Source organism: Actinia tenebrosa, unplaced genomic scaffold (genome assembly GCF_029948245.1).
Source record: "Actinia tenebrosa isolate PJP-AT-01 unplaced genomic scaffold, QUT_ActTen_1.0 PGA_scaffold0__85_contigs__length_37466705, whole genome shotgun sequence".
NCBI lineage: Eukaryota > Metazoa > Cnidaria > Anthozoa > Actiniaria > Actiniidae > Actinia > Actinia tenebrosa.
Genome location: NW_028292569.1, coordinates 16,074,763 through 16,101,881, shown reverse-complemented (window position 1 = coordinate 16,101,881; position 27,119 = coordinate 16,074,763). Strand labels below are relative to the sequence as shown.

The 27,119-nt window shown below is 37.1% G+C and overlaps 5 protein-coding genes and 1 long non-coding RNA gene across 11 annotated transcripts; 4 read left to right on the top strand and 2 right to left on the bottom strand.

Moving 5' to 3' along the window:
• The first annotated feature begins 2,455 nt into the window (after positions 1–2,455).
• LOC116286399 (uncharacterized) lies at positions 2,456–5,440 on the top strand. Its single transcript, XM_089033254.1, has 3 exons — positions 2,456–2,588; positions 3,580–3,751; positions 4,621–5,440. The coding sequence occupies exons 1-3, from the start codon at positions 2,524–2,526 to the stop codon at positions 4,816–4,818; spliced, it is 435 nt and encodes a 144-aa protein (XP_088889380.1). The 5' UTR covers positions 2,456–2,523; the 3' UTR covers positions 4,819–5,440.
• On the bottom strand, positions 2,476–25,183 carry LOC148913577 (uncharacterized). The gene is made up of 3 exons (XR_016120297.1): positions 25,048–25,183; positions 10,272–10,419; positions 2,476–2,603 (listed from the first exon to the last, which is right to left on the bottom strand). It is a non-coding gene; the product is annotated as an uncharacterized LOC148913577 (long non-coding RNA).
• On the top strand, positions 9,166–12,089 carry LOC148913580 (uncharacterized). The gene is made up of 4 exons (XM_089033190.1): positions 9,166–9,301; positions 10,185–10,235; positions 10,703–10,799; positions 10,876–12,089. The coding sequence occupies exons 1-4, from the start codon at positions 9,271–9,273 to the stop codon at positions 11,813–11,815; spliced, it is 1,119 nt and encodes a 372-aa protein (XP_088889316.1). The 5' UTR covers positions 9,166–9,270; the 3' UTR covers positions 11,816–12,089.
• LOC148913579 (uncharacterized) lies at positions 12,432–14,668 on the top strand. Its single transcript, XM_089033181.1, has one exon. It carries the CDS (start codon positions 12,543–12,545, stop codon positions 14,109–14,111), a length of 1,569 nt encoding a protein of 522 aa, XP_088889307.1. The 5' UTR covers positions 12,432–12,542; the 3' UTR covers positions 14,112–14,668.
• LOC148913578 (uncharacterized) lies at positions 14,767–18,384 on the bottom strand. The gene has a single exon (XM_089033177.1). The coding sequence runs from the start codon at positions 18,304–18,306 to the stop codon at positions 15,412–15,414; it is 2,895 nt and encodes a 964-aa protein (XP_088889303.1). The 5' UTR covers positions 18,307–18,384; the 3' UTR covers positions 14,767–15,411.
• LOC116286368 (uncharacterized) lies at positions 19,023–26,741 on the top strand. 6 transcript variants are annotated; one of them, XM_089033224.1, is made up of 14 exons: positions 19,030–19,191; positions 20,083–20,112; positions 20,736–20,817; positions 21,366–21,459; positions 21,936–21,986; positions 22,769–22,819; positions 22,961–23,017; positions 23,247–23,297; positions 23,441–23,497; positions 23,608–23,664; positions 24,510–24,554; positions 24,736–24,792; positions 25,079–25,206; positions 25,383–26,741. In XM_089033224.1, exons 1-14 carry the CDS (start codon positions 19,131–19,133, stop codon positions 25,393–25,395), a joined length of 834 nt encoding a protein of 277 aa, XP_088889350.1. In that variant the 5' UTR covers positions 19,030–19,130; the 3' UTR covers positions 25,396–26,741. The 6 variants fall into 6 exon arrangements, with proteins under 6 accessions (XP_088889366.1, XP_088889369.1, XP_088889353.1 ...); XM_089033240.1 differs by lacking the exon at positions 22,961–23,017 and having other exon boundaries at positions 19,023–19,191; XM_089033227.1 differs by lacking the exon at positions 23,247–23,297 and having other exon boundaries at positions 19,027–19,191.
• The last annotated feature ends 378 nt before the right edge of the window (positions 26,742–27,119 follow it).

Genomic DNA, 27,119 nt, shown 5'->3' with positions numbered 1-27,119 from the left:
GGGAACAGGATTAATGCGGCAGCTAACTTTAAAGATTGGTTTTGGTACGTTATTCAGGATTATTAAGCTTTTCTGCTTTTACATTCCAATCATCCAGCACCTAAGCCCGCTCAATGAAAATAAAATAACAATGAATGGATTCCATTCAACCCATACCCTACCCCCCTGAGGTGCGCTAGAAGTGAACAAATGCTTCTGAATCCACTGGGATTTGTGAAACAAGCTGACAAAATAACAATTGAATGGTTCCATCAACCCATACCCATACCCCCCTGAGGTGCGCTAGAAGAGAACAAATACTTCTGAATCCACTGGGATTTGTGAAACATGCTGGCAAAACCCGAATAAAGTGATACTCAGTATAACAGAGGTCCTGACTTGTAACTCAAACGAACAATATAGACTCCTGCAAGTCTACTTGATTGAGAGGTAAAATAACTAATGATGTTTGAAAACTAATGACGTAAATCAGCATACTATTCAGGTAGGAGTCAAGATATGCGTAGCCGAGAAGGCTTCTCAGTTGGAAATATAACTTACAACATTCAACACGTTTAATCCGAAGTCATTTATCATAAGTAGAGTGTTCATCAACAAGTTTGCATTAAGTATTATCTCACTACAAAAATCTACGCTACTTTTCAGTAAAAAAGAGTTGATTTAGTGTGTTGAGGACACCCTCAAGGCTTCTTTAAGATGATGATGAAAGAAAAGTTATCCCTGTTAATCGCGCTGCTGCTGGCGATGACGTCGGTCGTCTCTGCTGGTAAGTTTAGATTCTAAGTTTACACTATTCGTATATTTTCAGTAGTTCCAACAATGTATCGATCGACCAAAAGTTGAATTGCACAATATCTTTAGTAGCCAACGAAAAATAGCCATAAAAATATTAAAAGAATTCAAAAGGAAAAACAAAACAAAAAAAAAAAGCGTAATTAGCGATAAAAAATAATGGAAGCACCGAAACACAAATATATAACATTCTTGTGGATTTTTAATATTTTAAAATTGACCAAAAAAGACGGTTTTAAAACGATGATTTTATAAGGTTTCTGTTATGAAGTTGGATTATTTAAGATAATATATATATATCGTCATTTTGAAATGCTATCCGAATAACGGAGGAGTTAGCCAAGCGTTAATTATTGTTCATCACAAACCAAATTTCCTTAAAATTATCAAAGACTTTTGGGATTAACTAGTTCGGATTTTATTAAGAATTCTTTTTCATTTTGTTGGCTCTATAAAGAAAAATGATGTGAAACATTTAATGAGATTGTTTTATGGAATTTTGAAAATAAAAATAATCATAGACACATCAACTTTTTGAATTTGGAATTCAAGTAGTGTTCCCTGAGGACATAGATGACAGTTATGACAATGACAATATACGTTTATTTGAAGGTAATTGCATCTTCACAAATCGATTGACATTGAATTACACCGAAACTTTCATGATTACTTTAAATTCTATTAAACATCATCAACATTATTACTGCTTAATAATTAACTATTTAACTATTTTATTTGTTAAGTGAAAATTTAAGATGAATCTGTAAATCATTAATGAAAAATTTAAAAATGATGTAAGCTTTGGTTTACGAAAATTTATATATATTTTTAGTGGTTTAGATTGGAAATAACAGTTTAGTTAAATGAAGTTTTCTACGGTATAACTAGGAAACTATATGGTTTATTTAGGCTCTAGGCATTTCCTTTCATTACAACTTATATTTAGCTTTATTTATTTGACCAAATAAGTATTTTCTTTCTTTTCGATGATCAAAAGATCTAACTTAATGTAATCTAACATAAAAGGAAGTGTGAATAAAGATGTATGTGGCGGATTTAGGGGGGGGGGTTCATTGGGTGCAAATGAACCCCCCCTCTTAAAGTCCTGGATCCGCCACTGGATGTATTGTATTGTATTTTCTTTGGCTTTTCCAATTGAATTCTTGAAGTTGAATTTGCCAGAATTTTTTTTACACGTAAAATTCCAATTCATTTTTTCCTAAACCTTTCGTACCCTACTAAATTCAAAATGCATTTTGTATAATTTAGATATTTTTTGCAAAACTTACTTAACTTTATTTTCTTTATCTTTATCGTAGCATCCCAAGGTAAGTGAATTTTCTGCTATCTTGACATCCCTATCCCTGTCCATCATCACTGTCATCATTATCATGATCATCACTGGTATTGATCACCATGACCATCATCATCAATTTTTAACCTCACGATAACAATCCTTTTCATCATTATCACCACCAACCCACCGTCACCATAACTGACCATAATCATCATCAATCCACAAGTTAAACCTCACAATAACCATCGCCTTCATCTATATCGCACCAAACCATCATCATCATCACTGTCATCGCCGTCCTTATAGCCACTAATAACCATCAATCATTTAAAACACTTTTGTGATCTTATTTATTTCAATGATTTTCACCAGAAATCTTGCATACACTTGCCATTTGTTTTATTGTGTTCTGCATCATCCTTCTGATCATTGCCATGATCCTTCCTATTATACTCTACCGAAGACTTAAGCAACAGAGAACCAAAGGCTACACTGGAAGGTAAGATTTTTAGTCCTAAAAACAAGCAAATAAACAATTATTTCTATGAGTTATTAGTCTCCTGAAAAGGTACAAAGCTGCAACCGGATAGTTATCAAGCGGTAGACACATTTTACATGTTTCAAACGTCGTCCTTTGGGGACTCCATCCTCAGGCTGAAGTTCAGTTTCAGTTTCAGTTCAAAAGCTTTAGTTTTTTGATGTGAAATGCTTTTCATGATCCTCAGCGGTCTCAGCTTTGTAGCTTTTTGGTGACTAACTTCACTTCATTGATAACCAAGGCCCAGTTGTTCAAAGTCCGATTAGTGCTAGTTCTGGGTTAACTCTTAATAAGACCTATAGAGTTAATCCTGGATTAGCGCTAATCCAGCTTTGAACAACCCGGCCCAATTGTATGCTTAAAACCAACCAAATAAGTAAGCACGCAAACAAACAAGCATGAAAGCAAAATAACAAACCAATTACCCATTTAAGAAAAGAGGTTTGGAGTTTTACGGATGGAGTTTTATAACGCGTTATGGCGTTAGTAATGGAAACTATACATTAAGAGTGAAGAATCGCTGGCCCTTGCAAGAAAGCGTGACACAAGCCAAACCTTCCCTTCCTTCCTTCACTCAATTCAATACCTCCCATACATTGGTTCACAGGTCACACACAAAGCATTAAATAGAGGTTTTGCACCATGATATGGCAGCCATGAGAGGAAGTACAACAATAGAGTCTTTTTCCTCTGAGAAAATGAATTCTTTCTCGTGTAAATCAGATTAGACCGGACTGTGGAATTGTTCATTGTCCTGCTTCCTGACATGCATGGCTGCCATCACGTGATGGTGCAAAGCATGTATAGAGGCTGCAAGGAAGTTTCAAAGGGTTGTTCAAATTTGAACCTTACAACCTCAGTTGAAATCTTTGTGTTTGACGCGCAGTTAACCGATGTATGGAATGAAGTAGCGAATGTCAGTGGCCTGATTTATGAGTTTTCCCCTCCACAGTGCCAAGGGTTCCAGGTACGACCTGAGCGGTAGAGAAAGAAAGGTTTCTGAAGCAAAGGGCAAGGATCCTGTTAGTTTTTACGGCATCTACAACGATCCTCAGCCTGCCGACAGTATTTATCTGCCTTTGGACAAGAGGACTCAAGAGGATGGGAACTATGCTCATCTTGAGGTATCGTTAATTATTATTAGTATTAGAGAACTTTAGCACAAAGTTCTTGTTAGCCGCGCAAACCTCAAACTGCACGACGTCAGGCGCTTTCCGTCAAACTTTCTTCATTTATCAAGGCGTCGTAATGAAGTTGCTGGAAGAGTGGCCATATTGAATTTCAATGATGCCGAGTGTTTCTCGTTAGTGGTTAGCGGTAAACACGATGATAAAGGACTCTATTTTTACCCATCATGACCAAACGTTCTTTTCAATCATCATTATGTATTGTCATCGTCATCGTTACCATCAACAAATATCATTATCATTATCACCATCATCATCATCATCACCATCATCCATTTTATATTATGATTACTACGCGCCATCACTGATATAAGAATCACTCAGTACCAATGTGACATTATAATAATCTCTATAACCTTCTATAATTGATATTATCATATGACCCGTATCTGCACGGGCGCGCGCTCTTAAAAAAAACCTCGAGGAAATTGGCGTGAGCAGGGCCGTACGGCTTTGGACGAGCAGGGCTGTACGAATCCTTTCGGCCCTGCTCGAAACCTGCGACCGTATTGACATAATTTGCAACTTTTAAAATATCTTTTTTATTTAGGGTCATATGATAAAATGCTTATTGACTGAGTTAGGTCGGGTCGTACGGGAAAATATTTGGTTCTCGGTCACTTGTACGGACCTTGTTGCTCCATACGGCATCACCTCGAGTCAAATATTTTCCCGTACGGCCCTCCCACTCAGTCAATAAGTACATATTATATCATCGTAATCTCTATAACCCGCGGATCCTTTATCAAATATTTTAAAGTCAAAAACCAAAACCTTAAAACATTTTCTGTCTTAACTTCGCCCAGGGATCCAAAACACAAGAAGATCCCCACGCATACGAGGAGCTGAAAAAGAACAACAACACATTTGTAGCGGCGGTATACGACAACCCTACGGCAACAGACAACGATGATCACGACTATGAGATTGCTGACGCTACCATTGTACGCCCAAAGAGCAAAGACTACGATAATCCACCATGCCAGTCTGACACTGCCCTCTAGTCTCGTCATTACTGAGCACTAATAGTCACGCTAATCCCCCCCCCCCCCCCCAATATATTTTGCTGCAAGCTTGTCTGTACCATAATGGAATCTATCTCGCTTGTAAGAGATACTAATAAAACTGTCACGCTCATCTTTATTCGACAAAAAAGAATTTAGTATTGTAATGATAGGTTCAGGATACTAAGAATTTTTAAATAACAAAATTTCAAGTTACGTCATCGCGGCCATGTTTGTACGATTTAACAAAAGATTTGATTAGCTTCATCGTTAACAACACCAAGATGGCCGCCATGTTTTTGTCTTGGATTGCAACCCATCAATATGTTTTCTCAAGTGGTTTTAGGTTGATTCTCATGTAGTCTCGAGTTTGATCTATATTTAATCTGTCTCCTATTATTCAATCAAAAAAATGTTTTTATCATGACTAAGTTTCCTGTAAACTTTATTTAAATCATTGTACTAAACCTGTATGTCTGCTCTGTTTTAAGCTGACCAAGGAAATTCCTCTTGATCCTGCACGATTTCTCGTATATCTTGCTTTGGACGGTCAGGTGCGGGGGGTAGGGCTGTTATTACCCATTCCCCTTTGAATTAAAAAAAAATCTAAATTATCTAATAAGCTTTGGCTGTTGTATAACTGCGGCGGTGGGACAATCACAACAGAGCTAGGCTCAAACCTTGAAAAAGCGGGCTTTCTATAGGGGTAACTTCCAACCCCCTTGACATTTTGTCCTGGATCTGCCTTTGGTTTTACCTCTGCCTTTACCTCTGCTCTGCCCCTTTTTCTGAAGAATCAGAATAATGCGTTTTGATGCAAAAAGGCAGTAGCTTGGAACTTTAAATCAAAACAATGAATGACTGCAGGCTAGAGACAATACAATGACATCTAATGTCTCAGTTAAGAGAAAAAGCTTATCGAAAACAAAGATATCACGGAGGCACTTGCTGCATGCAAGGAAAAAAGTTTCATTATGAGCTTCTTTTGCTCGTATCAAGTGTACAAGTACTTCGTTGGGGGGAGAGGGGGGGGGGGGGGGGGGGAATACTACAACTCAGAAAGCGCGGGAGAGGGACTCTACGTTTAAGAATAGAAGCCCCCAGCTCCTCCCCCCTCCCCTTATCCTTTTGCTTACAAGGCTCATGCTTTGCCTCTTGCTGCTTATATTTTCCAATCTAAACCACCACTATTGAGGGTGCTCTGACCTTAGAGTAAAAATAAGATTGTGAATGACATGGGGATGAAAGAAAAATGCCAAAAGCTTCCAATTCTAGAACTCATTCAGTGATTAACCAAACTCTCACCAAGAGAGTTCAGTTCATGATCCTCTCGCAGCATACGAGCTGCGAGCCGGAAAACCAAACTAGAATTAAACACGTTACAGTGGAATGTTGATCCTCACAAGGCATAAATCTTTTGTTCCGACAAATCCAATGCAATTCTCCCCTAGGCTTATAAATGAATATATATGAGCCTCTTTGGATTATCACACACGCAATCCATGACTTTGGATCCAGTCATTACAGGTAAGTGAAAACTTTAAAACGTTTTACTAGGCTTCTTAGAGTTTCCGATCGATCCGAATGTGGTCCTGACTTTGAATACGTTCGAGTTAGAGACTGAAGTCTTCTTTTAGATTCTGATGGATTAGAAGGATGGAGAAAAGAGAACTAATGATGTGGTCCTAGTAGTTTGAATACGTTTTTGGTTGACGTAGTGAACATAGCCGACGAATACTGTTCAGTTTTTATTTCAAAAAGTTACCAACGTAGCTACTGCATAGTAGTTAGTTTATTTTGCTCAATGAGTCTAGGGTATCAGTCAGTAGAGCGTACAGTAGAGTTTGGAAGGGAAAAAATACGGCTTACTATATTGTACATTGGTTGCTGTTTAACCGACCTCTGAAGCTATAGAATTAAAATGCATGCACTATTAAAAAGATACACAACACACAAGAGAAATTGAAAATTAAGCTTAAAGATGAGGACGAAATAATATAAAATAAAAATAAGAAATAGTTTCCTATATCGTATTAATATCGAAATATCCACTAATTTATTTATGTTCCATCCAGAACTACACGGAGCAGAATTTGGCTCAAATTTATTGAATCCGGCGCCCTCGGCGGGACTCAGCGTGGTGACCTGTTGACCGCGGGCTGCCAAGGATAAAATACACGATCATAACCACCACATAAACTACATACGCTATAGCTTCAGGGTTATTATGAACAAACACATAGGGGTGTGCCGCCAGGACCTCAAAACCCTGACCCTATCCCAGACCTAAAATTTTGATTTTACATACCCTACCCCAGACTAAAACTAAGAATTGTACACCCTATCCCAGACTAAAAGACGGAAAATACGGTTTTTCAACAGATTGCAATCAATATTTTTTTGTGCCGGCAGAAAGCGTAGCCTATTCGCCAGACAAAAATGAACAAATCGTTAACCCTATCCCTGACTAAAACGATACCCTATCCCAGAGAAAATGTCAAAAAATGATACCCTACCCCAGACCCAAAAGCCGAAAAACCATACCCTATAGGGCGGCACATACCCGTATAGCAAATATAGGGGAGTACCCCCCCCCCCCCCCCCCCCCGGTATTCACAGATAACATTAAAAGTCCGTGGGATTTCAAAACATTGTTAATGTTCAAGCTGTATATGCAGTTGACTTTTTTTGAATGATTTAATCTTAAACGAGGCTAAGCCTGTGCAGATGAGTCTTTAGTCATAAAACGAAGCGGTGTTTACCAAATAAGAAGAGACTATTAGCTAGGTTGACGATTGATGTAAATATTTCTTCATGACTGGGTGATTTCAGCCACGGGGCGAACTTGAGCGGTGAGTCTTTTTTGTGTATTTATAATAGCATTGACTATAGTCACCTTTAACAGCATGAAGCAATTTTAATTTTGATCATGCCGTGATCCAATGGGTTTAGCAACAAGTTAAACTAGATTCATGCTGCTCATACAAGCAAAATAACAAAACAACGGTCCAAAACGTCAATCAGGGCACAGTTGTAGGAAGGGTGGATAGTGCTATCCAACGGATAAATCTTATCAAGTTGATAAATGCGTTGGACAACAACATCGACTTATCCACATTATTATTTTTTTCTCGAATCAAGGAGAACTTTTACTGAAAAACGATTCTTTGTTATTCTTTCGAGAAGGTAAGAGCTGGAAGCGTAATACGAAGGATCTTGACCTTAGCTTTCGATGCTTCTGTTTTCCTTGATCTCCAAAACCGCAACCAGAATATACACCTATTTCAAAAGTCGTCTGAAATCTGAAATTTATAGACCGACTAAATGCAGCAAAATAATACATTCACAGTCGACTGAACAACATAGTTTCCTTTTATATTGAATACGAAACATGACCTTTGAGTTAGGAATGGGATTTTTCGTATTTTAGTCAGAAATTATAAAAGCACAATAAATACATATAGTCTCAGATCGCCCATTTCCGTTCGCCCATTTGTGATCTCTGACCGCGAAGAGGGGCACCTTTCTACTCGAGCGAACTGTATCGTTCCTTCATATGTAAAGAAATTGTCCCTATGAACCAGGGACAACTATCGGCTTCAGTGGAGATACGCATGCTCAAACGAAAAACTTGTCTCAGTTAGGCGAGTTAAAGCTTTTCATAGGGAAAAGTTGTCCCGGGTACCAGGGTCACCCTCTTTCGAGAGGGTAATACTACCAGGATTGTGACCCTTCTAGCCGAGGCATAGTAAAATATCTCATGTAAACGGTCGAGATGAATTTACAAAGAAAATAGTGAAAAGTTAGCTCGCCCAGGGTAGCACGGGGACTGAAGAGGGTATCCCTTCTACCAGGGACGAGTTTTCTCCATGTAAACGGCCTCTTAGTCAGAAAATTGTTTACACATCACAATGAAATGTATCCATTTTGCTTTCCTGCATATTTCTTTATGCGCTTAAAAAGCCACTAGCTTCTCTGTAGCTTTTTCTCTTCTTGCTTCTCGGTTCTGGCTCTAATAAATAAAGTATTGAACGTATTCAAGGCCGAATCGTGTGTGGCACTAGTTTGTCTCATTAGCATGTTAATTTAGTCTCCAGTCATTTAAAAGTTAAATGTGGGTTATATGAAATCGTTGTAAATGAAAAACAACGAAAACTCAAAAGAAATGCGAAATAAAATCAACTTCCAAGACAACAAATCTTTCAGACAGCCGGGCCGATAATAATCTTTGTTTTACATTGCACTATAAAATAAAAGCTGGTGGCTAAGCGTCTGTCATTAGGATGCTCATAAATGTTTAAACATCTATCACACCTGACATCGAGTGACTGACGAAGGATACTGTATTTATCTTATAGAAATCTTCAGCTTCAACATAAGACCTTCATTCCTACATTACTTCTGTTCGTTTGAGGGAAATATTCACCTTATCGTCATTGTGTTTAATTCTCTATGGAATCCGCTAGAATGGCAAACTTTGATGGTTAGTAAGTGTGTTTAAGATATAATTCTAACAGGCCGATGCGTTAAATAAGCGAAAACTCTTCAAAATGTTCTGAATCCACCTATGTGATATAAATTTAAAAAAATTCGACTTACATTTATGTCAAAACTAAAATCATGGTGATAAATACAAATTTAGTCAACTGTTTTTGAAATTTTTGGCGAAATTCTGTTCGTCGTATGAATATAATGAAATGAATATTCTAAAAACTTAGAGGAAAAACACAGGGAGCCCGAACTGCTTAAATACCCATTATGGACATCATAAAAATTTACTGGGTTGCCTGTTTAAGAAATTTATAAAAATGCGTTTCATTTATCTGATTTCTCCTGTGTCAGAAAATGCTAAAGTTGCGCAATAGTACCCAATAGTGCTGAATTTCAAGGCCCAGAAATATTTTTAAAAATTACCATATCTAATGTGAATTGGTATCGGAACTGAATCGCACGATCTCGAGTAATATTCGGAATTTATAGATACTCGTGATGTTTTGGACTCGCCTTTTTGGAGGCTGTGTGATTTTTTGTTTATAATACACTCAACAAAATTGAGCAGCTTAATTGGGACTCTACAGAGTACAATTTGGGATTTAATTGTACTCCTCTCGTCCTATCAGAATCGAGTAATTTTGTTGAGTGTATTTTAAATATGATAATCCAGCCTTTGATAGCCTTGATTGAAGACAAAACGCTTACCTCCTACTAAATATCATCCAAGTACATTTCTATCAAAAACGGGCCACTCAGAAATCAGTAAACTATACTCTATCAATCCTATGATTCTTTGTTTCTAAGATAATTTTTCTTCAAACCTCAATTGCTAATTCTGATATATCTATATATATATTTCTTTTTTTCCTTAGCAAAACACAGCTATCCACCTGACTTATCGGAGTCTTCAAACGATAATAACGGTATGTAAGAATATATAAACAGAGGTGATACAATACCTAAAATTGATGCATTCCTTGTTATCTCTGTGTTGTATATATTGGAGATGAGCATTGCGAGCCTTCTAGCTTAGGAACCAAGCTTCATCATGACGTGACGTCATACTCCTGGCTTGAGCTATCATCGCGGTATCGAAGCATGTTTTGCCTGCGACAAAAGTTAAAAAATTATTATTTTTAGTATGAGTGTAGAAAATATCGTAACGTTATCGGAACGTTACCATGACAAAACACGTTTTCTTTGATGGGTATTGCACTCGTGCTGTGATTGGTTAAAATGTTGTCAATTGGTTAAAATGTAGTCATTCCAAATCTACTGATGTTGACAATGTTGTGACGTCAAAAACTAACTCAACCTAGTTTCCCCTCATATCTTCACGGCGCGCAAAGAACCGCGCCTGGAACTAAATATTTTAACGATTTTTCAACAGCTTTATTTATGTGTTTGCTGGCGATGAGTGTGGTGTGTATCATACAACTCTTAATTTGTGTCCTGTTTGCATACAAAGGCTGTAAAGCTAAATTCAGGTAAGTGAGTACAAGTTCAGTTCACACCTTTTAAATGGTGATAACTAATAATTATTATATATTTCCTGTTCTTCAGCCCGGAACCTCCGCCTTACAGCCCTTGGAGTCCATTTTCAACTCTTCGTCAAAGTCAACAGGCATCAGATTTTAATGAACCGCCACCAGCTTACGTGACATTTCAAAACGAATTGCGTGACACTAATGAGCCTTGCTCAGCGTCACAAGGGTTGGACAATGAAGAAAATGATCGTCAATGTGATGTAGAAGGCGTAACACCGACTTCGACTTTACAAGATATGAATGACGAGGAAAGTAACGAAAGAATACGTGACACAACAAATGGGACACATGAAGAGTTATCTACAATGTCACAAGTAACTAATAATGATACGTCACAGGGGTTGGATAATAAAGAAAGTAATCGTCAATGTCGTGTAGAAGGCGTGACACCAAGACACTCGACTTCGACTTTACAAGATATGAATGACGAGGAAAGTAACGAAAGAATACGTGACACAACAAATGGGACACATGAAGAGTTATCTACAATGTCACAAGTAACTAATAATGATACGTCACAGGGGTCGGATAATAAAGAAAGTAATCGTCAATGTCATGTAGAAGGCGTGACACCAAGACACTCGACTTCGACTTTACAAGATATGAATGAAGAGGAAAGTAACGAAAAAATACGTGACACAACAAATGGGACACATGAAGAGTTATCTACAGTGTCACAAGTAACTAATAATGATACGTCACAAGGGTCGGATAATAAAGAAAGTAATCGTCAATGTCATGTAGAAGGCGTGACACCAAGACACTCGACTTCGACTTTACAAGATATGAATGAAGAGGAAAGTAACGAAAAAATACGTGACACAACAAATGGGACACATGAAGAGTTATCTACAGTGTCACAAGTAACTAATAATGAGACGTCACAAGGGTTGGATAATGAAGAAAGTAATCGTCAATGTGATGTAGATAGCGTGACACCAGGAGACTCTTCTTAGCATAGGGAGGTGAGCATCTTGGATTGCAAGGCATTGTGGAACGTCCAAAAATTTCCGATATATATAGTTTCGTGCATTTGAAAGAAAATATAGTTAATTACAAACTCCATAACATAGTCGTTTCTTATTGGCAATCGGGGACGAACTAGAGTACTGATATGAAAATGGGGACAAAGGTAAAGCTCTAATGGGTAACCTACAAAGAATAAATATACGAGAGAATATGCGTTCTTTCATCTTAAGACAAATACTAACTTTCAGTTTATCTTAAAAAGCGCATTCCTTTACATCTCAATGCTATTTACAAAATATGCAGATAAAACAAAAAGCGGGTTGTGGGGGGGGGGGGGGGGGGGGTGGATGAATTACAAAACGAAAAAATAAATAACTATATGTGCAACAATAAAAGATAAAATCTAAAAGAAAATTTATTATAAAACGAAAAACACACACACAAACTCAACAAAAAACAAAAAAGAAAGCAAAGGTTAATTTGGTTGAGTGATCAACTAGACACTTTAAATAATACCGCGATTAATTTGCGGTACTATATTTTTCTAGTCTCTTATCTTTAGGTCCTTTAGTTTAGTCCCAAACAATTCTCGGTTTTCACTCACGTGACCAAATCCTTGACAACCGTTGCTATCCGCCATAGTGGTGTACAAACAAACACTTGAAGTGCTCGTAGTATGAAGTAAAGTTAATAATAATAATAATAATAGTTAAGATGGTTCTGTGCTTATTTGTGGATTGCCACTTAAGAAGTGGTCGAGATAAAGATGTTTCCTTCTTTAGAGTGCCAGTAATTGATAGAAATCACGGTGAAGAGGCAGAAGAGCTTTCAATAAAGCGTCGAACGAAGTGGATCGCGGCTATAAGCAGAGATGACTTGACGGAACAAATCCTTAAAAACGACCGTGTTTGTAGCCGTCATTTTATCTCCGGACGTCCAGCAAAACCGTGGGATAAATATAATGCTGATTGGGTGCCTACACTCAACCTTGGGCACACGAAAACTAACGACAAAGACAAGGGGAAAGTAGTCCAGGAACGAGCAGAGAGAGCCAAAGCTAGAAGAAAGAAGAAGCTTGAAGACGCGAAAGGGACGATCGAAGAGAAAAGACTTCGATTGAATGATAAAGGGACTCAAGTCTCTAATATCTCTTTTGCATCTTCGACAACAGAAGAAATTGATGTGTCGTTCGCGGAACAAAACATTGATGAAAACGAAAAATCATCGCAGACTGAGGTCAAAAGCTTTGCCGAGATGAGCACTCAGACCGAAGGGTTGGCACGTACGCCTAAGATTAAGTCTTATGATGCCTCTTCACAGACAGACGAGTTTGATTATTTATTTAAGTCAAACGAAAAAGTCACCGATTTTAACGAAGATTATTTTAGAAATAGCGATGATAAAGTACTATTTTATACTGGCCTTCCCTCTTATGAAATCCTGAACTTTGTGTTTGAACTCGTGTCACCGTTTGCCTCCCGTCGCTCCCAAACCCTTAGTCCTTTTCAAGAATATGTAATGGTCTTGATAAAGTTAAGATTGGATGTACCATATCAAGACCTTGCTTATAGGTTCAACATCTCAGTGCCCACAGTATCTAGAACATTTCATTCTTGGTTGACAACTATGGACATACGATTATCTCCATTTATCCACTGGCCAGACCGTGAAAGCTTGATACGATCAATGCCACAATGTTTTAAGTTCAGCTTTGGAACTAAAACGACCGTAATAATTGACTGTTTCGAGATTTTTATCGAGAAACCTACAAATTTACTTGCTAGAGCACAAACATTTAGCTCCTACAAACATCACAACACCATCAAAGTCTTGATTGGAATAACTCCACAAGGCACAATTTCATTTGTTTCTGAGGCATGGGGTGGTAGAACCTCAGATAAGTTTTTGACAGAGAACTGTGGGATTTTAAGCAAGTTGGTTCCTGGTGACATGGTGATGGCTGATCGGGGCTTCACGATACATGAGAGTGTGGCATTCAGGAGGGCAAAATTGGTAATTCCAGCTTTCACCAAAGGCAAAGAGCAGCTTGACCCTGTTGATGTTGAAACCACAAGGGGAATTGCCAATGTTCGCATCCATGTGGAAAGAGTCATTGGTCTTTTGCGCAGCAAGTATACAATGTTACAGGGAACACTGCCAACTGATTTTTTAATGAGCAATCCTCATGGACCTACTGAAGATAGAATTCCAGCACTCGATCGAATCATAAAGGTTTGCTCTGCTCTGGTTAATTTATGCCCTGCTATAGTACCATTTGACTAGGCAATTTCAGTTATTTTCATGTGGAATGAAGCTAGTTGGGGTCACTCAGGCAGTGATGAGCAATCAGAATTTATTAAAAAAAAAAAATGCATTCAATTTTTGTCATAGACTCCCTTCAATGATGAGCATCATGCTCTTGGAGTTAATCCTGACAAAAATATGTTTTAATTAAAAAAAAGATCCAAGCTTAAGGCACTTCCACAAACCTACATTCCACAATTATTGAGAATGCATTGTTTTCTTTTTACTCTTAAAAATTGTCCCCCTTTTAGTGCCTGCACTGCTGACAGAAACAATTCATAAAAATAACAAGACATAATTATTTGGTATCACCCACAGTGGAGGGGGCTATGCTGTATTTATTGTAAATGGATTATTACAGGGACTTGCAGTTTTTAAATCAAAATTCAAATTAAATGGTTATGTACAGCCTCCATTTGTAGATTTCAGCAGAGTTTTCATTTCAGTTTCTCTCTACATGGTTTACTTACAAACTGCATTTTTTTCTACTTTCTCCTTCATTATTGTAGTTCTGATGTACTTCCTGACAGCATTTTCAGTCAAATGCTAATAAAATAGTTTCACTTTAAAAAATTTTAAATACGAAATATAGCAATTGTTTCATTGATTCTTGATGTGATATTAGCAATGCTGAGTTCTTCCTTCAATCTTGAATAAATTGATTTCAAGCTAAGTGTCCATCATCAGGAATGCACTCAGTAATAAGAATGTTACATTGAACCATTCCACCATTGATGGTGGCTGACTAATAAGCTTATCACAGGTTGAAAAATGACTCGGCTGATTGCTAATAAAATTTTCATAAGATTTTACAGTTTCCAATTATTAATCACACCATTGCATAATAATTATCATTGAGTGAATAATAAATAATCTTATATCTCAACTAAAATAAACAATAACATGTTATTATATTTTAAGCATTTTTAGGTGATGACTTGATCACCCTTAGGGAGTGTTCATATTTTATCTAGAGGGGGTTTTATGAATTTTTTATTTTTCCCTTCAAAAGATGTCAATCAATCAAGGTAAAGTTATTTTATTCCTGGGGAAATTTTTGTTACCCCCTCCCAAAAAATCATTTATGGGAAAAATGGTACCCCCCTCAAAATCCTCATATTCCCCCCTCTAGAAAAAATTTGAATACTCCTTTAGATCCTAGTGGTAGGGTACTCTTCCATTATATTTTGATAATAATAAACTTGTATACACTATTACACTTCTGGTTAATATTATTTTAAATGTAAAATTTATACCAGTTTATAAAAGCTGTACAACTCTATGGAAATGGGGTGATCACTCCAGTTTTTAAACATCTTGATAAATGTGGCCGCATTTGTGGTATATGAAATTTGGCTGTACCAGGGTTGAGACCATGCACAATACATGTCGCAAATGCGACAGAGAAAACACCACAATCACTGCCGTTTCTTTGTTGCTGGACTGGTACAATATCTATTCTTACAAATTTGTCTGCCATTAAATCTTTCACTTGTTGTTCTACTTCATCTACAATGACGTCATGAAATAAACTGTCATACAAGTTTACTATGCCAGGTAAACAGCCTACAGAACTCGTACATACCCAATGCTGATTTCCTGTATGAAGAATTTGCACAAATTCGCTTGATAACACATCAAAGTTCCTTACTGGTCCCAAGGTGGTTCTTTGAAAACCATCAATCATTGAATTTACCTGTTTCAGGACAATGTGGGCTTGTTGAATGATGGTGCAGTCTAGCCATCCAGTTGGGGATTCAATGGTATCATAGTCAGCCTGGGTTAAATTTCCCAAAGAGGCTGTCTTATCAGTGTTTCCCTGAGTAACATTAGTTATCTCTACAGCATCATCACTGTCAGATGGATCATCAAATAGGTCATCATCACTGATGTCAGATAGATCATAAACACTGTTATCATCATCACTGCAAGTAAGATCTTGTGGACTCAAAGAAGTACAAGTGGTAGATTGTTTGGAAGAAGTTGATGTAGAACCATTACATTCAACTTGTGGTGTGGTGGTGGCATGGGATGCTTTAGGTTTATTTTCTTTGTGGGGCTTTCCTTTGCAGTTGTTGCAAATCCATGTACTCTTGCTGTTGTTTGGCATCCTTTTATAATTAAGGCAGTCTAAATGAAAGAATTTTCCATTTTGACAGTCTTTACTGTGACATTCAAGAAGCCTTTGATATAATCTTGGCTTGGACTTACAAATGCAGATGCTATCCAGGCTGAGTGCTTTGTTACATGTATCCTGCTCTGCTGCATTCCTGGTTTTTGCACTTCTTTTGAATTCTGGCAGCAGACGACAGGTAGGACAATACCAAATCCTCGGGACTTGATCACTTATTCCCAGACATGACGAATGAAACTTTATAAAAGGGCACTTGGGGTTGGAGCAGGTGATGGTTTCCTCTTCAGTAGCTTTTCTGCAATAACAAATAGAATTGTCATTGCAAACTACTGAAACTTGTGTTAGACTTGGCATGTGGCATTTTCTTGTGTACCATCGACCCAAAACTTCTGGGAGAATGCAAATCCTCCAAAACTTGGTCAGCTTTGGTTGTAGTGATTCCCACAGGATGTAATCAGGATATATCCTTTCATGATAAAACACTGGTTGATTACTAGCATTGAAGGCAAAGACAACAAAGTCACAGTACTTCATCTTAGTTATATTCAGCTGCTGCTGGACTTGGAAATAGTACTGGTGGTTTCTCTTCATCCTGAATTGACCATTTACCTTTTCAAGACAGGAGGTCTTCTTTGAAATGTAGGAATTAAAATCACCATTTTCAATTCCATAGGGACATTTAACCTCCCCACAACCATCACCACAACAGGAACAAGAAGGCATGAAGTCAGGAGTGGCATGCAACCAGAGATGTTCTTTATCCACAATAATTCCACAATACCCAACTTGAAAGTCTTTGTGAGTCTGCTTCATAAGAGAAACATATGCCTCAACAGCAGATGCCTCATGTTTCTTGCCATGGGTAACAGCTTTCGAGGTGACTTTAAACAAGTGGGGGTAGCAGAGAGACTTTATCAAAGACTGTGAAGGCTGCGTCGCATTACTGTGTGCCACAGACCAACTGACTGAAGCACCAATGCGGCCAGCCCGATGTCGGTAGAAGAGGTTACCCTTGGATTGCTTTCTTGTGTCTGCTTCAATGGCATGTAGTGCTCTATCATCAAGGTTTAAGTTGACTTCGAAACATTTTTTTAGCAGGTCTGGATAGCTGAGGTTGAGGTAACCAGGGTCATATAAATCTGGTATTGTAGCAACATGTTGGCTTCTTGATATAAATCTATCACAATAAGGTTTGAATAGACTTAGGATGACTGGTTTTGCATTCAAACCATTCAACTTTTCCAGCTGAGCGTTCATTTCATCCTCATTTGGTGGTCTTAAAACGTTCGATGTTTTGCAAGGCCTTGCTTGAGCGCTGGATTCTGACTGTTTCTCCCCCACACAGGCATCTATCTTAAAGTCCAACTCAGCTTTTAGCTTCTTAGATGATTTAAAATTGATATCCCGAGCTCTAGCGTAGGGAACTTCATTCACGTAGGTCGGCAAAAGCCACGTGCATTTGACTTGGGTACATACTAGTTTTCCGTTGATTCTTGTCCATGCTTCGATATAAAAAAGCACGCTTGCAACATGGGAACACGTTTCCGCTAAACCTGCCTTACATCCCATGCAGTGGGCCGAAATAACAGTTCCTTCTTCACTTGAAATAATCCAAATGGGGATCGGAGGGTCATTCATACGCTGGGAATGTCGCACCTTTGCTAAGACCACGTACTTTCCCGCGATAACCTTCCCTTGTACGCTGGTGATAAATCCAGAAACCATCTGATTATACGCTTCCAAACTCTTAAAGGCTTTGAACTGCTTAGCTGTATAAAAGCTGGTATCCAAAACCAAATAGGATAATAGATCCGTAGCTTCGATAGGAGGTAAACATTCCGGATCCAACTTCGCATTCCACAGCGTAGCCGGGTCGATACCAATCACTGAAATTTTCTCTACATAACGACGTTTTACACGACTTTCTAGCTTTTTAGAGTATTCCGATAACAGAGGAACAAGAGGGCAATCTTTTTCATCGGGTTTTTCTAATATTTCTTGAGCAGATTCGTCAGATTCCTCGCTACAACTTTCAAACATACTAAAACCTAAGCCAAAACATTGCAATTTGACATATGCAAATTAGCCGTCTGTACACCAATATGGCCGACGACCGGAAATACGATCCCTATGACGTAAAGTGAAAACCGAGAATAGTTTTCTTCCGTTTCCTGCGCCATCTTAAAAGGTAGCCGTGCATTTGCGTCGAAGCGAGACGAACGGTGAGCTTGAATGATAGAGACATGTGAATAATTGTCCAAGCTGTTTAAAAAACGGTGTCTATCATTGCAAGCTCACCGTTCGTCTCCTTTGATGCAAAGGCAAGGCTACGTTTCAAGATGGCACAGACAACTTTGAAAGGGACTATTTCATGTAGAGAACGAAACGCTTTCTTTTGTCGTGATTGTTCACGCTTAGAATTATGCAAAACATTTGAAAACTTTCGAACATTTAATGTTTTACAAAAATCAGTCAAAACAATCTCGTGAGAAACCTAGGTAATCGGATCGAGACTATAAAAAAACGGTTAATACAATATCATTTATCTCTTGATTAATTTTCAATATAGTATTAAAACAGCATGTTACCTATATATGTATTAATTCCTTTACTCACGTCAGTAACGTACGTTAAATATTGTAGGATTAAGTTAAATTTAAATTTCTTAAGCTCGGCATGAGTTCTTTTGCTCTTGGTATGATTCTAGTAGCTTCGTCAGGTATACGTCATTACATCAATGAATAAAATCATAGCCTATGGGTTCACTGAGTTACGTATCGCTTGACTTACTCACTGATCATTTGAAAATCAGACTGCTTCACTTGACAAACAAAACTTTTCTCGCGAAAATCTAAAAGAAAGCTATGGATTTTTACAGCGTATTACTTCTAAGCATTTTTCTATTCCTGCTTCAACCCAAAGAAGGTATTTACAAAGTTTATTGTTACTGATAGAACGATTAACGTTTTGAAAGAGTCTATTAGGTATTCAACTATGACGATAGGTTTATATTTGTTGAATGTTGATGAAAGTGATTCTTTGATGTTTGAGAAAAGAATTTAGAATGAAAACTTAGAGGCTAGGTAGATTACGAGAGGTTAATTTAAGATGTAGATAGTGTGTATTTCTTTAATCAATCTCATTCACTTTAGTCACTAATTTTCAACTGAAAAGTTGAAGATATAAAGTTGGAGAAATAAAATCAAATAATCAGAGACAAATTATTTTTCGTTATATAGTAGAGTGCAAACAAGTAATCCGTGAAACACTAATTACTAAATAGTACAAAATAGTACAAAAACAATAGAAAACAATGGAATTTGCATGAAATTGTGCTATTTAGTATTACTAAAGTTTCACGGATTTACTGTGGTCACTCTACTATTAGTACTAATTCATTATTTTCATACTCATTTATGTGTTTAAAGCACATATATTATATTGTATATCACACATATATACACTTAACCGCACAAAGAAACATCTTCAGTATCACACTAAACAACACTTAGAACAACACTTAGCATAACACTGATTATGATCAATAACAACTGACACCGATCCTTCAGCCTCCACGAATTAGCAAAGCGCTTGTTCCGAGCTACAAGATTCGAGACTTAAATACGTTTTATAATTTTTGTTCATATTTTATTATTAGACAGCTTTTGGAACTCAGGCTAACGAGATTCAAGCTATATAGAAAATCATAGGACTAAAAGATCGAGTAAATTTAGCACCAAATGAGGATATATTGGAACTAAAAACAATGTCAAACAATTCGAACTGATTTCGTTTTGGGTTATTTTGTGATTGCAGTATCTGCAGTGGAATTGGAAACCGCCGTGGGTAAGTTTTCTTTTCTTCTCAAAAATCTCAATACAAAATTCTCAATCAATATTCATATTTGTATTGCATGTATATTTTTGGGTATTGCGGGGTGGGTGGGGAAATTACTGTCGGAATAATGCATAATCCAGTCTATGGAACACTTTACCAAGAAAAATTAAAACTAATGTACTAATGTACTAATTTTGATCACTTTAAAAAACTCTTAAAAACATTTCTGTTCCGCGATGCTTACAATTTGTAATATTTCTATCTTAAATTTTAAATTTGTAATATTTCTAATTTAGATTTTTAGTGATTGTTGCATATGTTAAGTTTTACAAATGGACTGAACATTTTTTATATAATATTTTTTATATGATATTTTTTATATAACATTATTTTTCATATAATTTTTTATAATTATAATTATAATTTTATTATCATATAATTAATATAGTTTATAATTTTTTACCTTCTTAGTTTTTTTTATATTGAAATCTTATTTGTATATATTTATTTTTTCCCTCCTAGTTGTTAAGCGCTATAGAGTTAATGAATATAGCGCTATAGAAATTTAATAAACTTTCTATTATATTATTATTATAAGTAGCCATTTTTTATTTCCATCGTTCTTTCCACAGTGGTTGTCATCGTAATTTTGTTTGTGGTCGTTATTGTCCTCTGTATTGTGATTATTTGCATAGTATGGCGGTTTTTCAAACAGTAAGTGAAAAAAAAAATGTTTTAAAAAAAATTGGTATTAACCCTGAACTCTATAAATACCCTGCAAGCAGAGGTCGTTTTTCTTTCCCTCTGTAGATATGAGCGGCAGCAGGACCGGCAAAAGACCGTTGCAAGCAGGATAAATTTTAACGTTTGCGCCTATTAAAAGCTCATTAATGGAATGTTGTGTTTGTTTGTAATTTAAGAAGTGAAATCAAGCAAGTCGATTTGAACGCGCTTGACGTCATCGTCTGCAGTGTTGCGTCCTCCAACTCCCTGGAATGTTCGAATCAAAATTATAAAAAATATTTTGAGTCATGGCATCCCGTTGATTTTATCAAGGGGGAAGGGGGTGGGGAACGAGAATTTGAACCGAATGTTTCTATATGAAGTATATTGTTCTGCGAAAGTATGTTGTGTACACGGACGTACGGAAGGACGGACGGACGGACGGACGGAAGAGACGTCAGCCAAGCCACGAAAAATCAACTCGATGGTTTGTCAATTTTTCTTCCGTGATGGCTTATCTTTGTTGGTCTATTTTTCAGCCGCAGGCATGGCCGTGACTACGAGAGAGAAGACCATCGCGATTCTTATGACAACCGTGGAGCGATGGTAATGCGTGAGCAGAAGCCAAAGAAGGTATGTTATTTCACTCGTTGATATCAACTATAATCATCGACATCAGCAGCACCATGACTTTCATCATCATTGTTATCGCACCACTAGCATCAGCAGCAGCGACAACATTACTATCATCGTTGCCAGGATCATCACCATCATCCTCTTTATCATCATTCTCATTAATGTCACTATTGTCATCCTCATTACCATCATCTGCCGCAGTAGCATTAGCTACCCTCATCATCACTATCATGATCAACGTCATTATCCCCATCATCACCAATGATCATTCTTATTAACGTCATCATCCTCATCCTAATCACCGTCATCAGCAGCAGCTTCATCACCGTCAATATCATCATCAAGGAGCTACATTATTAACTCCTTTGATCACCACCCCCATCACCATCGTCATCATTATCACCAGCATCAACACCATCGCTATCACCATCCATCATCATTGTTATCATTAACATTATCATCATTATCGACAGGTTGAAGAAGATCCTCTTCAGAAGCCAAAGAAGAAATCAGAAAAATACAGGGTGAAAAACTTGAGTTAACTAAAATTGAAAATAGCATGGTTACAGAATGACAGTCGATTAAATAAAGAGATGGCTCATCATGTTTACCTTAGATATGCATTCAAAGACACATTACAGTGGCACGCAGGCATGCAGAACGACACACAGGAGGCCTGATACACCTATAGACCCCATGCAGCACGACAGAATGAAGCTTAATTGGAAGGACATTACATTAGGTTTCCCATTCTCAAGATATTGAAATTCTTTTGTTTTGTCCTTTGTTTTCCTTCGTTTTACTTTGACTGTTAGTCACTAATAGGCCCTTTGCAGCTAAACAATCACGTGCTGATTAATTCACTTAGAGCAAATGAATGAACATTTTGATTCCCATGGCTGAAATTTACTGGAGAGCAAACAGACTTTCTACAACCTTTTTTAAGAGATCGTAATAAAACTGCACTAGTAACACACTGGATACATTTCTTTTCGTCCAGTTCTTTTCAGTGCCTAAAAAGAATCACCAATTTAATTTTAAAATATAAATTTTACCCTCCAGTACAGGCACGTGACCGTTAACTGCAAAGGTTTTACAACTTTTGTTGCACGGGCCAAGTAAGATCATTCTAATGTCTAAATATACCAGGTTTGAGCGACGACCTGCTCTGAAAATTGTCTGTCTGGCTAAGATTATTTTTGATTTTTATGACGAGATTTCAGATTTACATCACCAACGGACAAAGTATTTTTATTAAATAGGTGTATACCACTCAATTAAGCATTACTTTGTTTTTGATATTCAGGACGATTCAAGCGAAGATGACAGAAGAGAGAAGAAAAAGAAGTATCGAAAGGTACCAACAAATAGATAAAAATTAGTAGCCTGCTTAGACTCGATTTCTTTAGGCTCTGAAAACTCGCCAAAATTATCAGAACTTAAACGTATCAGTGCCGTGAGGTAAACGAAAAAAAATATTGGCGTTGTTTGTTTTCAGGATGACTCGAGCGACGAAGAAAAACGCAAGAAAAAACCTAAAGAGAAACCTCGAAAGGTATTTAAAATGAAAAATTTTGAAATCTGAAAACTCGCCAAAACTATCAGAACATAAACACATCAGTGCCATGAGGTAAACGAAAAAAAATATTGCGGTTGTCTGATTTTTGATTAGTTTTGATTCTTATGACGAGATTTCAGATTCACATCACCAACTGACAAAGCCGTATTTTTTGAAATAGCTGTTAATTATTCAATTAAGCATTCTAATTTTTTTTCGTATTCAGGACGATTCAAGTGAAGATGACAAGAGAGAGAAGAAAAAGAAGTATCGAAAGGTGCCAACAAATAGATAAAGATTAGTAGCCTGTTTGCAGACTCGATTTCTTTAGGCTCTGAAAACTCGCCAAAATTATCAGAACTTAAACACATCAGTGCCGTGAGGTAAACGAAAAATAATTTTGCGGTTGTTCGTTTTCAGGATGACTCGAGCGACGAAGAAAAACGCAAGAAAAAACCTAAAGAGAAACCTCGAAAGGTATTCAAAATGAAAAACTATGAAATCTGAAAACTCGCCAAAACTATCAGAACTTAAACACATCAGTGCCGTGAGGTAAACGAAAAAATATTGCGGTTGTTTGTTTTCAGGATGACTCGAGCGACGAAGAAAAACGCAAGAAAAAACCTAAAGAGAAACCTCGAAAGGTATTTAAAATGAAAATCATTATCGGGTATTTATTAGGTATTTATAATCCGCAATCAAGTTTGGGTTATTTAATTTCTTGTTGGCGTGCAAATCAAGCGAGGAAGAGCGTGAGAAAAAAATAAGCAATAAACATTATTAATAATAATTAATAACATTATTATTATACTATTTATGTGCGCTAACCGTACTCGCGCAGCCTTCCAAAGAAAATCCTTCCATTTCAGCCACAGGTAGCCCAAGCTTGGTTTCTGTGGTGTCATGTTATAAGGAAATGTATGGGGATTCTTCAAAAATTTCAATAAAATCATCGAAACGCGAAATCAAGCCTTGAAATTTCACTTGATAATTGATAAATAGCACTTCTTTCGCTCTGTTTGGTTATTTTTGCATTTAGCCCGTTTTTAGGATTTTTCCCCCACCAGTAAGAAATAAGATTATTATTTCTTATTCTTATTTCTTACTGAAGTTTCAGCCCGCAAATTCTCCTGTCTTGAGTTAAATTTTCGGTTCAGAGTTCCAAGGATAACAAACGAATAAAGTCGGTTGATTCCCTTTAACTGGTACTGAACGTAGCCGATTCAGGGCGAATGAGTGAGGAAGATGAGCGTAAGAGAGAAAAAACACAGTAAGAAATACAAAAACGTAAACGTTGGTCTGTTTACCAGTGTAGTTGTAGTTGGGGGAAGTGGGGGAAGGTTAGTCTACACTCCCTTATTGCATATCAGAAATTTGAATACTGGATGAACTATGAGTTTTCCTCCCAGATTCCCCCCCCCCCCCCCCCCCCCCCCTCCCTTTCCCACACACCGCTGGCCTATTTTGATACTCTAAATTTCTTCATCAGGATGAATCGAGCGAGGAGGAGCAAACGAAACCCCGAAAGAAAAAGGTAAAAACTTCTATCACAAATAATATGAGACTATATTAGATAAAATTAGATATTATATATAGGATTATACAGATTCTGATGATTATGTATAGATGTATAATATTTCAAAAACACACAACAACTCTTTCATTACTTTATAACTTGGAGAGTTTGGACAGATTATTTATGTAATCATTTCCAGGAGGATTCAGACGAGGAATACGACAACAGAAGAAGGAATACTAGAGAGAAACCAAGGGTTTGTAATAATAACAAATTGATAATAATAAAAATATAAAAATATAAATAAAATAATAAAGACTGTTTTCATAGTGAAAACAAGATAATAGGTCAAGAGAGTATCAAGTACTTGTATTGCTAAATTTTACTGATTTGAATAAACCTTGAAAATATATAATAAGTTGGTCTAACCCTTCAGCATCATTGAACATTATTTTCTTTATCAGACCCTAAATTTTAATAAATTTGTCCTTCTTTAAAACTAAATACTCACCATACAATATCTCCATTGTTCTTCTGTGTAGAGAAAGTCCTTGAGTGACGATGAACGGTATGAAAACAATCGCGAGTGGGCGAAGAAAGGAGCTAAAGAGGCTTCAAACAGAGGACGGAGATTTGGTTCTAAGTTTCCTGATAATGCTAATGATTCTTGGTAAGTAATATAGCTTTTATAGCGATATTTTAGTGTTTTGTTTTGACTTGGTTGCCGGTTTTGAACCCAACTTCTTTAAACATGGCGCCCTTAGGTCAGTGGTTAGAGTGCATGCGCTAATAAACAAATCCGCATACCAACGACACTGACAACAACTTTTTTATTCTCATTTTCAGGGGACTTTATTAAAAGCCGTTAAATGCAAAAATCACCTCTCAGTGAGACAGGAGTGGGAGAAAAACGCACATAACAATACAAATCATTTAATCGCCTTTAGAGAACAAGTTTACAATACCCACAATGCATGAGGATCGCGGTACATTCGGTACCGCTTGCCAGTTCATTTTTCTTCAGCTGATCTAAAATAATGACGTAAAATGACGTCACTGCAAAACTGAGGTGTCCTTGACCTGTGAAAACTGACGAGTGAAAAATGAGAACCTGTCCTACCATAGCCGATAAAAATTAAAAAATTTGCTACTAATTAGTTATCGTATTATTACTGTTATCAATAACTCATTATCAACATTATTCTTTTTCATTTGGTGGCCTGCAAATCAACAATTTCAAGAACAAAAAGTGACACCTAAGTTTTGCAAATTTTCTCGATTCTGATTGGCTAACATTTTCTTTCAGATCAGCTGGCCCCTATTAGCCGTTCTGGAGTTGTAGAAATGTGTTGCATTATTATGTTTAAAGGAACGATTTATCAGTCAGTTCAAGAGAATATGAACTAAGAGAAGGAATCCTACCTATATAGCCTTGTAACGATCATGTGCACAGTTTGATGCTAATTTTAGCTTGGAGATATTTTGAGCGAAGAACATGATTGGTTGATTTTCTTGAGGGTAGGCGGCTTCCAGTCTTGAAGTAAACAAAGCCTGTGTTTTTGTCGTGGACTTAGCGAAATATGGCGCTTTTCGCGTCCTAAAACGAGGCATAAGGGAAGCATGATTATCGCGCGGGCATGGTAACGAGTTAAAAATAGCATCAATGATTCTAAAAATAGCATCAAAGTGTGCACATGATGAGGCACGGGGATTCCTTCTTTTAGTTCATTTTCTCTTGGTCAGCTGCATTGGCATTTTATTCATCAAGCCGAGAAACAAAAGAAATTTGAAAATTAGCACGACAATTGAGGTTTAATTCCTATCACTTTTCTTTCCCTTTTCTCGATCAACAAGCCAAAAAAGACACCATAAAAGCAACAAAGCGTCCCCTTAAACAGCCCCACGATGCAAAGCCTTCTCAAACTCCTAGGAACGGCTGATTATGTATGATTTTTGGAATAGCAATAGACCAGTTTCGAATTCCAAATTACCGCTGTGTTCCTTGATTACAGACTCATTTGCACAGGGTTAGCCTTGTATCAGTGTTTAAATATTCACAAATACCAACAGTAAAGTAAAGAATGCACAACTTCAACAATACAAACACTTATAATGATGCACCCAAATGTATGTAATCAAGCCGCAGTGATGCACTTACAACATGATATATCAATCAGAATAAAACACGTAATGAAATCCAAAAAATTGATTAACAAAAATGTGCATTTTGGGACTGCTTGTAAACATTTAAACGTTTTAACGACAACACGCGGAATACAAAATGGACTGAGGTAAAATTGTGAAACAGCTGTGCCTGCAAAATCAGATATTGTTGTGCCTTTGACGACATACGAACGAGGCTTATAGGTCACCACACACCTATTTCAAAAACGATTGTCGGAGCGAAAGGCGAAAGGGGATGAGAGATAGAGAATTACGAGACCGAAAACACAAATAATGGAGATCCTTAAAATGGCTTCGTCGACTACAAACATCACTGCATGAATACCTTAAAGTGCTACTACGACGAAAATCGCTCAAACTTGGATTCAGCTGAAACTTCCTAAGAATACTCTTTAAAGG

What these genes read in the sequence shown, in the direction of transcription:
- LOC116286399 (XM_089033254.1), top strand. Translation starts at nt 2,524, where the DNA reads ATGATCCTTCCTATTATACTCTACCGAAGACTTAAGCAACAGAGAACC. An exon ending in ACCAAAGGCTACACTGGAAG is followed by an intron (nt 2,589 to 3,579) that starts GTAAGATTTTTA and finishes TCCCCTCCACAG; the next exon opens with TGCCAAGGGTTCCAGGTACG. An exon ending in GGAACTATGCTCATCTTGAG is followed by an intron (nt 3,752 to 4,620) that starts GTATCGTTAATT and finishes AACTTCGCCCAG; the next exon opens with GGATCCAAAACACAAGAAGA.
- LOC148913580 (XM_089033190.1), top strand. Translation starts at nt 9,271, where the DNA reads ATGGAATCCGCTAGAATGGCAAACTTTGATG. An exon ending in GTCTTCAAACGATAATAACG is followed by an intron (nt 10,236 to 10,702) that starts GTATGTAAGAAT and finishes ATTTTTCAACAG; the next exon opens with CTTTATTTATGTGTTTGCTG. An exon ending in GGCTGTAAAGCTAAATTCAG is followed by an intron (nt 10,800 to 10,875) that starts GTAAGTGAGTAC and finishes CCTGTTCTTCAG; the next exon opens with CCCGGAACCTCCGCCTTACA.
- LOC148913579 (XM_089033181.1), top strand. Translation starts at nt 12,543, where the DNA reads ATGGTTCTGTGCTTATTTGTGGATTGCCACTTAAGAAGTGGTCGAGAT.
- LOC148913578 (XM_089033177.1), bottom strand. Translation starts at nt 18,306, where the DNA reads ATGTTTGAAAGTTGTAGCGAGGAATCTGACGAATCTGCTCAAGAAATA.
- LOC116286368 (XM_089033224.1), top strand. Translation starts at nt 19,131, where the DNA reads ATGGATTTTTACAGCGTATTACTTCTAAGCATTTTTCTATTCCTGCTT. An exon ending in GTATGGCGGTTTTTCAAACA is followed by an intron (nt 20,818 to 21,365) that starts GTAAGTGAAAAA and finishes TCTATTTTTCAG; the next exon opens with CCGCAGGCATGGCCGTGACT. An exon ending in CTAAAGAGAAACCTCGAAAG is followed by an intron (nt 23,498 to 23,607) that starts GTATTCAAAATG and finishes GTTTGTTTTCAG; the next exon opens with GATGACTCGAGCGACGAAGA.